The following is a 12,394-nucleotide window of genomic DNA, read 5'->3' on the forward strand; positions in this document are numbered from 1 at the left end:
TATTTTGTGTTATCCCGACTTTCTTCTTTGTTATTACCTTAAATATTACTTTTTCTTCCCTAAACTATTTAGGATGTTTCTTAATCGACAATGCTATGTTATATATAAATTTATGTGCTATGCTACTTGGCAAACTATAAATGGACAATAAGCCATATTCAATAATTTATAACAATATGCCACATAACTTATTATGCCAAATGTATAAAACAGTTTTAATGTTCTCTTTCTTGTTTCTGTGGTAGAAGTGAAAACAAGCCAAACGTTGGAAATATGAATAACACTACAGGTATTAAGACTTTACTCGCGTTTCCTACAGTAAATAGCGAGCTATGTGGCTTGCGCCATGTAATCAATTATGTGTAGAATCAACATAGGAATAATCTTTGTAAAAAGGAAAAAAAAAACATAATTGGGGCAAAATCATTTAAAAGAAATTTAGTTTTTTATTTCGCCATCATCTCTTCTCAAAATTACACAAAAATCTTCAAGCATTATTTCCAACTGCCATTAAAGTTTGTCTGACCAACGTTGAAACTATTCGAATGATTTATAAATTGGTATACCGAAATGCATTGTAATTATACTTTTTTCACGTTGTTCTTTACTACTTCACCATATTTATATAATTTTTATTAACTTCGCCTTCACTAGAGTTAACGTTCACGCTGAACTTAAACCCAAGAAGATAGAGATTTATCATGTGACCCCAAAGACATATCAAAATAGTTCATTATAAATAATATAGTATGAAATTGAAAATCTTGAATCATTTAGCAGTTGTATGTAGATAGTCTTCAAAACGAAATTTTGTTTGATCATCCTTATAAAGTTCAAATTTTTCAATACCTTTATTTCTCTTTTCCTTTTCCACAATCACTTCCGCATTATTCTTATCTTAAGTGACGTCCACCTCATCATAATATCTCTCATTTTCGTCATGCAAGATTAAGTCACGCATAGGTGAACCAAATTGACAGAAAGAAATATGATATTTTAGGTCTGATCAATACTTATGTTTTTGAAAAGCTCTAATCGTATTAATGGGTGGATACGTATTAAGTGCGACCTTTTAAAACTAGGTTATATTATCACGAAAAGTGATTTTTCGCAGACTTTGTGAAGATTATTTTGAACAACTTATCTTTAACCAAAATTGGAGAGTTGATTATGAAACGCAATAATAGAGGTTGAAATAGCGTGGTGGTTGGGCATTTGAGGGTGGACATATTGGTAACACATTTGATGGAATATTCGGTCTTCGTCTCCATGGACTTGTCAATCCTCACGTAATTGAAGGGGTATCAATTGACTAGATATGTCCATCATTATTTGGGAAATAGGGTGGTGGTTGGGCATAATTTGAGGGTGGACATATTGGTAACACATTTGATGGAATATTCGGTCTTCGTCTCCATGGACTTGTCAATCCTCACGTAATTGACGGGGTATCAATTGACTAGATAAGTCCATCATTATTTGGGAAATAGGGTGGTGGTTGGGCATAATTTGAGGGTGGACATATTGATAACACATTTGATGGAATATTCGGTCTTCGTCTCCATGGACTTGTCAATCCTCACGTAATTGACAAGGTATCAATTGATTAGATATGTCCATCATTATTTGGGAAATAGCGTGGTGGTTGGGGATAATTTGAGGGTGGACATATTGATAACACATTTGATGGAATGTTCGGTCTTCGTCTCCATGAACTTGTCAATCCTCACTTAATTGACGAGGTATCACTTGATTAGATATGTCCATCATTATTTGGGAAATAGCGTGGTGGTTGGGGATAATTTGAGGGTGGAATGTTTTATGGAATGTTTGGTCTTCGTCTCCATGGACTTGTCAATCCTCACGTAATTGATGAGGTGTCAATTGACTAGATAAGTCCATCATTATCCAAAAAGTCTTATATCTATTGTAGTTGTGTCAATTTAATAATAAATCTTTATTATTATTTTTTTTTACAATTCAATCTTCTTCTTTTTTGCATTTGTACTAGTTTAGTGCATTCGGCCAATTTTGGCCTGTTGGCGTTGACGTAGATGCCGATTGGCACAAATCGTCTGGCTAACGCTAATGTGACAATTTTTAAATAATATTTTATTTCTCTTGGAATTTTTTATTTTTTTTATTTTATTCATTTTGTTCCTACTCTTCTTTGTCTTTTTCCCATAGTGGCCAACAAGGGTCACGAAGCCCTTGCTAACCATTGGGCAAGGGCAGCCTTGCCATGGCCTCACTAGCTGCGAGCAAAAATGGTCTCGCATGTGATTGGGGAGGCCATGGGCACCTTAGAACGGGCTAGCAAGGCTACCCTTGCCTATGGCTCCCAGGCCTTCATGAGGCACCTCATGGTCCCTTCCCCCCCACCCCACCCTTCCTCTCTCTATGTGTACTAATGGTTGTTGTTCTTGATTGAGCCTTGCTGCCACACTTCAATTTTGATTTGAGGCGGTCGTAAAAAGGCTTGGAGGTTGTAGGTGAAGGTGGCCATGGCCTTGCAACCATGAAGGAGGCCGCCTTTCCCCGCAATTAGCAAGGCCATGGTGAGGCTAGCCTCACCCAGATTTAGGCCAAGCCACCTCACCCGCAATCCTCAAGCCTCACCTAGTGGCCAGCGAGCCTCACTAGCCACTATATGGAAAAGAAAAAGAAGAGTATGAAGAAAATGAAAAAAAAAAATAAAGAAAAAAACTAATTAAAAGATTCACAAAAATAAAAGGTAGAAATGTTTAGTACTCAATCGGTATAATTGAAATGTTTAGAACTGAATTGGTAAAAACACTATATATATATATATGACTTTTTAGGTAATTTACCCGGATTTAATGCAAATTGTTAATACATTTGCATTTCTATAACCTCAATTAAGAGGGCACCAAATAATATTTTCGGTGGTCTAATTTTTTTATTTGTTCAAAAGTGATCAGGTCTAATGAAGTGTATCTGATCAAGTCAAATTCATATATATATGTTTTCCCCTATATTTGATGTTTTATCTCATGGAGTGTTTGTGTCATATGAAATTGCAACTACCAGGTCTAAGAATGGGATAGGACGAGGCCTTTTGACCATAATTAACGCGGGGATTGGGACCAGGCGCCCCTTATTCCCTCCATCCTAGGGCTAGGGGTGAGCTCAACTAGCAAGTAATTGCATTAAAAGTTAATTAAAAAAGAACGATGCGATAATACATTAGGAGATAATTTGAATGGGAAATACAAGTGTGAGGACTCAAAACAAGCTTGTGGGTTTCATTCAATCGACCAATGGAAACTTCACAAATCATTTGATAAAGAGGATTTAATGCATGTTCCTAGTACATTTAGCATTTCTTTAACCTCAATCAAGAAGGCACCATATAATATTTTCAGAAGTTATCATCAAATTTTTAATCGCAACCAAAAATAAATATATTACTCATAGATATAATATTTTTGGAACGCGCTTTCCTACAAACATGAGTTAAAAAAATTGAGATTGCATCAAGCTTGACTACTTGAGCTTGATGTTTCAGCTTTTGGTGCCTGACTTATTATTGACTTGGACTTTAAACTAATTTCGTGTGAAAAGCCAAAAGAAACAATCAAAAGCAAGGGAGAAAACGTTTACCAAAGACATGACAGATGTAAAAGGAATTTTGTGGAACGAGAGAAAAGAGTTTCAAATTAACTTCACCTTTTAATGAGTCTCATGTTCATATAAATAATCGACGGAGGCACTTTTTGTCAAGGATATGAAAGCTTCATTCGTACTCAATCCTCTTGTGATTGACGGTGAATTATAAGGCACCAATTTGTTCATTCTTCAGTCTTTGGTCTTCATCTCCATGGACTTCATGGAATACGAGGCACCAATATTGGTATTGCTTTTTCTCCCCTCAACTTTATAAAGGAGTGTCCTATTGGACAATCCTATCTTATAGATTAGTATTGATATACCAACATGGCAGATCAAAAGCAAATAATAAGCCGTATTCGATAATTAATGACAATATGCCATGTCACTTATTACACCAAATTTATGAAACATTCTTAGTGTTTTTGACATTTCTTTTTCTTGTTTTGGTTGTAAACGTGAAAACTAGTGAGACATTGATAAATGAATGACACCACTACGTGTACTAAGACTTTACTCGAATGTTCTAAATGAAATGGTGTGTAGTGTGGTATGCACCTATGTCACCAAATAAGTGTGGAATCAGTATTACTATGGAGTTTGTGAAAATGAGAAAAGAGATAAATTGAGCAAGATCAATTTAAGCAAATTTACTTTTCTATTCCACCATCATTTCTTCTCAAAATTGCACAAAGTGCTCTCACGCGTTACTGGGAGCCTCCATTCAAATTTGACTAACAATCATTGAAGCAATCCAAAGATGCATATAGCACTTTGCCTTTACAAGATTCAAGAAATAACTCCCAAGGGTGGGACTTTGTCCCAAGTGATACTTAGTTCTAGAGCTGAGGGAAAAAAAAAAAAATCTAAGCAATGAGTTGGCTTAGATCAGATGGCCAACATTTTCATGTTCAAAGAGGTCCGACATGACATTTAAGACTCCCCCTATCCTTCTTTGTTATTACTCCCAACTTTTTTTTATGGCGTTTCCTATTAGATGATGCTATGTTATATATTAATGTTTGAATCGACGGCACAGTGGAAGCGGATCGTAATTTTGTAATTATGTCGGGAGTTATAGAAATTGTCAGAAATAAAATGAAGAACAATAATAATAATAATAAAAAAGGATACCAGAAATTTACGTAATTCGATCCGAATATCATAACTAACGTCCACAGGGAGAGCCAACAAATAATCCACTATAAATCAGAGAATTACAATATTACGATCATTTATATATTCAAGTGTTTTTCAAACCTACTTTATACCCAATATACACGGTGTTTAACAACTCAGCTCAATGGACTCAACTCTGCACAAACCTCTCTGAGCTCACGTCTCTCTCTCGAGCTCTTTATTTTTGCTGCTTCTCGAGCTCCGGACGTCTTCTCCTTTAATCGATGGAAGGGAAGGAAACAAAACAAAAATTGTACTCCACAAATGTCAACACCGTGCCGATCTTCAAAGCATGCGCCTCCGTGCAATTAATGATAGCGTGTGTGAGCGTATGACCATCATGCCCTGACAGAAGAAGAATAGCTTCTGCCTTCCCTCATTTATCCACGACAAGACGAAAGAAGTTCACAAAAGATGACCAAGAAGAGGGAGAGAGTTCGGCGCCTACATGATAGGCTTCTGAGGCAGCAAGTGCTGACCAACTTTTTCTACGAGCATGCATGCACATGGCCATTTGCATGCATTTAATGACGTAGAAGAAATTCGGACGATCAACCCATAAGCCTTATTTCGTGCCGACAAATGAGAAGAATCCAATGGATTGTAGCCTTCATTTCCAACGTGAAGTGCAGATCGAGGGCGGGATCCTCTCGGCTCCTATCACACGCCATTTCTCCTTAAAAGCTTTGCGGACGTTCTTTCTCGTTTTGGCATGTATATCGTTTTGTACGTATCGAATATCATATATGAATTCAAACTCGAGACATAATTTAACAATTAATATTAGTATACTAAACCGAATACTAGACTCTAAGTGAACTATAAGTCATATTCGACAACTAATAACAATATGTCACGTCAAATTCATCAAACAATCTTACCATCTAACATTTTTTTTTTCTTATTTTTATTGTAAAATTGAGAGCAAGCAAGACTTTAAAATAAGAGTAACACTACATAAACTGAGACTTTACTAGAGTTTGTTGGTAAATGAAATGGGACACTATGTGCTGTGCGGCATGTGCGGTGTGTCGTTAAATAAGAGTGGAATCAGCGATATTTTGTAAAATGGGGAGAAGTGATAAATGGGGCAAGTTCAATTAAAGGAAATTTTGTGGCAAAAAAATTAAAGGAAATTTTGTCAGCCCTCTAATATTCCGTGCAATGTGTAATATGCTTTGTTGGCTATACTTCTTGGCCATACTGGTAATGAAAATGCTTGTATTACCCTTAACATCAGCAATATGAGGCGAGGTGACGTTTGAATAAAAGGCAAAGTCGGAAGAAGGGAAATATCCCCAAACCCCTGCTCTGTTCTCCTTGATTTCTTACAAATCTTTCTCTTCTAGGTCTAGTGACATTGGAAGGATAAAATTGCAATTTTGATCATATAAGATGAGTTGGTTCAACAAGTCTGCTCTCTATTTGTTATTCAAATCCTACGGATGAGAAAGCTTTTCCAAGGCCATGAAGCCTTTAATTGAAGGCTAATGATATTTTGGAGACCACCAAGCAGTTTCATTTAAGGACTAAAAGAGGAAAGGGCATGCATGCTAGGATAACATACATGTCCCAAATTTCATTAGTCTTCCTCTTTTTTTTTACGGTTATATGCGTTGTTAGCATATTCCATTTCACTTTTTTTATTTTTCCAATGGGGTAATTGTCGTCAATTACATGCCGTTTATGTTGAAATAAGTTACGTGTTTGTATCCTCTTCCTCTTCCCAATCGTTATTAGATTGATGGGAAATATGAGGCACCGGTTATTAAATTATGGCTTGAGTTTGAACTTGGTACGAGACCCAACTCATTTAAAGGATTCTGATTTGTTCAAAATATGGTGTTCCTTTTTAATCAGTATCATATTTTGATTTGTTGGGTGGTGCTACTTAACTATTAAATGTATTGAAGGTTTGGTTCCGTTGAAGATAAATATCCAAGTTTAACCGAGGGAGCAAACATTAGTCGCACTCCACTCAACGCGTCCAGTTTTAGGCCTTTTCTAATATCCTGAAGAAGACGTACTGCTGAAGTCTCTATTTTATATCCCCGCACAAGAGGACTCTCTTTAGCGAAGAAAAAAAGGGGACGCACCAGTAACGCTTTCTTTGATCGCACGGAGTTTTGAAAACGGTGGATTTTGTGACGTGAGTCGATGAGTTTAGATTTAATCAAGGCATGGAAGACACTCGAACTTGCGAGTAATTGTAACTCTATGGTTCTCCGAGTATCGGTGGATTATAGCTGCTTGCTCTTCCAGTTGCGTAAATATCGATTTTTAGACCGAATCATGTAAATCTCAGAAGTTCTTTATTATTGCTCATTTATTTATCTGGTAATTTTGCATTAATTCATTAATTACAAAATTTGGTTAGTTTCCATATTATTTCACAAGTCTTCGGTCTTCGGTCTTCGGTCTTCAGGAGAGAGAAAGTTCACAGAACTTCCCATGATGGAGTTAGTCAATAATTGATTTGTAAGCAGAGTAAAGGTTTATAAATTCATCTCAGACTGAAAGTGGATCAGTGGATCACTGGACGAGATGGGGAAACAACTATTTCTTATTCTCAACTTTGTTCTCTTGTGGTGGTGGAGCTCAATCACAATCTCCGGATCATACTCACAAAACCAAACAGATCGGCTTGCGTTAGCCTCCTTCAAAAATGCAATACATGAAGACCCGTTCGGAGTCTTGAGCTCTTGGAATGATTCTACCCATCATTGTGAGTGGCAAGGTGTATTCTGCAGCAAAAGGCATCCTGGGAGGGTCACGTCCCTAGTCCTAAGATCGCAAGGCTTGGAAGGCTTCCTATCTGCTCATATAGGTAACCTCTCTTTCCTAAGGGTCATGGTTTTACAGAACAACAGCTTCCGTGGCGAAATCCAACCACAGATCGGCAACTTGTTTCGGCTCCGTAATCTCGATCTTAGTAACAACTCATTTGGCGGGCCAATACCCTCCAATCTTTCCCACTGCTTGAACCTTGAAATCCTGAATCTCATAGATAACCAACTTGTGTGGGGAATTCATTTCGATCTTGGTTCTTTAACAAGACTTAAACAATTGCTCTTGTCTAAGAACAGTCTTGGAGGTCCTATTCCTCATTGGATTGGAAACCTCTCGCAGCTACAAGAGCTCTCCCTGGCAATAAATGAGTTGAGCGGAGAAATACCCAAGGAATTGTCCAAACTCAAGAGATTGACACTTTTCCAACTACGTTCCAACAATCTAACCGGTGAGGTTCCAACAGGGATTTTAAACATCTCTAACCTTCATGTATTCAGTGTTAGTCATAACCAGTTGCAGGGAAGTTTTCTCAATGATGTCGGCATCACTTCTCCTTCTCTCTGCTACTTTGTTGCCAGCTATAACTTGTTCACCGGGATGATTCCATCAACGTTAACGAATGCCACAGGTCTTGAATATCTTGTACTTTTGAACAACAATTTCCATGGGCCAATACCGAAAAATCTGGGAAGGCTAAAGGGCCTTTATGTGATTGCATTGGGTTCAAACCAGTTGCAGAATGACTTGAGTTTTATTTCTTCTTTAGCTAATTGTTCCAACTTAAAAACTCTCGGGGTGGAAGGGAACTTAATTCACGGATCATTGCCAAGATCCTTCTCCAATCTCTCCACCAGCATGAAGGAAATTGCTTTGTCAAACAATCAGATCCAAGGATCTATTCCCTTAGCCCTCGAAAATCTCTTCAACTTGTTTGCCTTGGATTTGAGCAATAATAATCTAACTGATCGCATTCCTCATTCCATCGGAATACTTTCCAACTTGGAGCGACTTCTTTTAAGCGGTAACATGTTTACTAGAGAGATACCATCTTCGATTGGTAACATTACGTCATTAGGTCGCCTTGACCTTTCCTCCAACATTTTCCAAGGCTACATACCGCAAAGTCTTCGCAACTGTAAGCAACTAATTGAGCTTGATCTTTCGAATAATAACCTAACTGGCTCAGTTCTTGCCGAAATCGTGGGCCTTTCTTCCTTGTCGATCACGTTGAGTCTAGCAAATAATAATTTAAGCGGATCTCTTCCATTGCAAGTTGGATCTTTAAAGAACCTTGGCAAATTAGATCTGTCTTACAATAGACTGACTGGCTTAATCCCGGCATCCATCAGTGAGTGCTTGGTATTGGAGCGACTTCACTTAGAAGCTAATTCATTTCATGGTCAAATCCCCGAAGCTTTACGTCCATTACGGGGTCTACAAGAGCTGGACCTTTCCAATAATAATTTTTTTGGTCCAATCCCAAGCTTTCTCGCAGAGCTCCCACTACTCGAGTACTTGAATTTATCCTTCAATCAACTAGAAGGACGAGTTCCAGAGCTTGGAGTTTTTCTTAATGCAAGTTCTGTATCGATTTATGGAAATACGAAACTCTGTGGAGGTGTTCCCAGTCTGAAGCTACCTCTTTGCAAATCATCAAGCTCTAAGAAGTCTTCTTCAACCAAGGCTAGAGTAATATATGGGGTAGCTGGCAGTTTGTTATGTTTAGCTTTGTTGCTCCTATGTCTGTCTATCTTTTACCACAAAAAGAAGCAGACGACAACCATTGCCTCCACTTCATTATCTTTCGAGAACCAATTCTTGAGGATTTCTTATGAAGAACTCCTAAGAGTGACTAATAGATTCTCCGAGACCAATTCGATTGGTAAAGGGAGATACGGCACGGTTTTTAAGGGGATTCTTGATGGCGGTGCCACGGTGGCAATAAAGGTGCTCAATCTAATGCAAAGAGGTGCTTTGAGGAGTTTTATCTCCGAATGTCGAACTCTAGGAACCATTAGACACCGAAACCTCGTGAAGATACTAAGTGTCTGTTCGGGCGTGGACTTTCGTGGCAATGACTTCAAAGCTCTAATATATGAGTTCATGGCTAATGAGAGCTTGGAGGAGTGGCTGCACCTTGGGACTATGGGACGAGATGATGAGTGTAATGAATCAAGAAATTTGAGCCTAGTGCAGAGGTTAAACATCGCCATTGACATAGCTACTGCGATCGAATATCTCCACAAGGGTTGTTATCCAGCAATCGTTCATGGAGATTTGAAGCCAAGTAATGTGCTTTTGGACAATGACATGGTGGCTCGAGTTGGAGATTTTGGGCTTGCAAAGATCATTTCAACAGTGTGTGTCGAAGCCACAGGAGTTCAAGACCAGGGTAGTTCAACTTCAACCGCAGTCAGAGGATCCATTGGCTATGTGCCGCCTGGTATGAAATTGTCATATTTTCTCGATTATTTGTTATTTGATTGCGATAGTAACATGAGAGTGCCAAAAGTTTGAATAAACAATGATTCTTGACGTTATGTTATGTTTTGTATGCTTGGACACCTCTTTCTCACAGCTCAATTTCTCTTTCCCCTATTAATAGCATCCACAGAAAAAGAAAATACATATCTTTTTGTACAAAAAGATTACTAGTAGCTTGTCCTAATCGTATTTGAAACTAAGATGAGAATGAACCATTGTAATTTTGACCAATGAGTGGAAAATGTTTGGACAAAACTTGTGAATCCATGCGAACAAATAGATTAAGCATATTGAGTCATCTCATATAAATATTTTCTTTCTATAATAAGTATTTTGTCTCACATAACGTTCATGCCACTAAAATGGATTGCGATTCTCTTTTGGTATGTTATGACTTAAGGTCTTGACAATAAATAATTTTTCCTTCATGGCAGACCCTTTCATGACCTATAATTTAATATTTGAAAGATATATTAGATGACATGACATTTACGCTAGAAATTATTGGAGGATACACTAATTGACAACATGATGAACTCTATCCAACTTTCACTTTCCCTAAACTTCTTGGTTAGAGCATATTAAGACAAATTTATGCATTGACAAGTATAAATCCATCACCGTCGACAAATCACTCTAAGTCTCTTCTTTTTCCCCCACTGTGTTCGTTTTTTGCCTGTTCTTCTAGGCAATTTTTCTTCTCGTCTTTGCATAAAAGAAAGTGTGGTATAGGTATCAAACAAAATCTGGATCATGAAAATGACAAGCCCCACGTGGATCTCACATGTTTCCACTCAAAAAACCGGCGATTCAAATTTAGTTAACACATAAACTTCTACCAAGGCCTTCATCTAACATATTTTCTTCTTTTTCCTGTTTTCACCCGTACCTTACTAGAGGACAAAGCCACTCTTGATGTTTAGGCAATTTGTGTTGCAAACATACGACAACTTTGGTTGCACTTAGTAGTTTTGGAGAAGAAGAGTTATTATGTTGTTAATTGATCTTTGGTGCACTTTATATATTCTAATATCTCATTTCTCTTCTGTTGATGCACTTCTCAACGATTGATGCACTTTATAAGAGTTCGTACGACAGGCACTAGACATCAGCCATGTACAGAAAACTAAACAAAAATTAAATAGGGAGAAATGAAAGCTAAAAACCAGTAGGGGCTTTGGGACCCTTTGCCTTGCTCTGGCAGACGATCCATTGGCTTCTGCCGCGCATGGCAAGCCCGACAGAGAAGTTAGTGAGGGCTTGCAAGGCATCGCCTTATGTTGGTAGCGATTGGTGCGAGCCCTCACAACTATCCTTGGCAAGCTCTTGCAAATAGACATCAAGCAAAATCCCATGTGATTTAGGAACTTTTTCTATACAATTAATTCAAGAAAAAGTGTCTATTCATTCCTATCTAATGTCTTGATGAAATTTGCAGAGTATGGCATGGGACACAAGGTTTCCACACTTGGAGATGCATATAGTTACGGCATTCTATTATTGGAGATGTTCACTGGCAAAAGACCCACCGAAGAGGCCTTTGGGCACCATCTTAACCTCCACAACTTCGTCCGAACGGCTCTTCCAGATCGGGCAATGGACATCGTAGACTTAAGCCTTTTGAGTGAAGCTGGTGATCGACAACAGGAGATCAAAATCAGAGATTGCATTTTCTCCATATTCGAAGTTGGAGTTGCATGTTCGATGGAATCACCGCCGGATCGGATGGATATGACTGAGGCGATCAGGAAATTACACTTGATCAAGGCAAGTTACGAAGCCAAAGAGAGGAGGATAGGTATGTAGTTAAATCAATTTTCTCATTTCATATTGGAACTCCTTCACTAGTAGAGAAAATCATCTTGCAAAGGTAGCGCTAGCAAATTGACATGAACGTCTCCCTCACTAGCCTGCCTACCCACACCCATTATGTGTAATTTTTTTATAATTACACCAATATCTATATTTAATAATCATAGAAAGTGGATGTATGGAGTTAAAGTCTATCTATTTATACCAAGTAACCGTGTAAAAGTTGATGAATTTTCTTATTTGTTCGGTTCTCTTCATTTCTGATGCCATTGTGGATTGATGCATTGCTTAATTACCATGGCTGGGTCATTGCCCTTGCCCCTCTCTCTCTGCACGCTTGTGTACTAATATGTGACCTCACTGTGAGGTCACAAGCTCAAGGTCAACTCTTAATGTCATGCTTAACTAAGAGCCCGCGGTCAATTGGAGACCAAGCTTGATCAAATACAAAAACAAGGAGAGGGAGGCAACCTCATTAGAAGATCATGAACTCAAGGCC

General features: G+C 38.1%; 1 protein-coding gene across 1 annotated transcript; it reads left to right on the forward strand.

Annotated features, from left to right (window-relative positions):
* Nucleotides 1–7,353: 7,353 nt before the first annotated feature.
* On the forward strand, nt 7,354–11,889 carry LOC104455211 (putative receptor-like protein kinase At3g47110). Its single transcript, XM_010070036.2, has 2 exons — nt 7,354–10,042; nt 11,522–11,889. Exons 1-2 carry the CDS (start codon nt 7,354–7,356, stop codon nt 11,887–11,889), a joined length of 3,057 nt encoding a protein of 1,018 aa, XP_010068338.2.
* Nucleotides 11,890–12,394: the final 505 nt, after the last annotated feature.

Source organism: Eucalyptus grandis, chromosome 1, assembly GCF_016545825.1.
Source record: "Eucalyptus grandis isolate ANBG69807.140 chromosome 1, ASM1654582v1, whole genome shotgun sequence".
Classification (NCBI taxonomy): domain Eukaryota; kingdom Viridiplantae; phylum Streptophyta; class Magnoliopsida; order Myrtales; family Myrtaceae; genus Eucalyptus; species Eucalyptus grandis.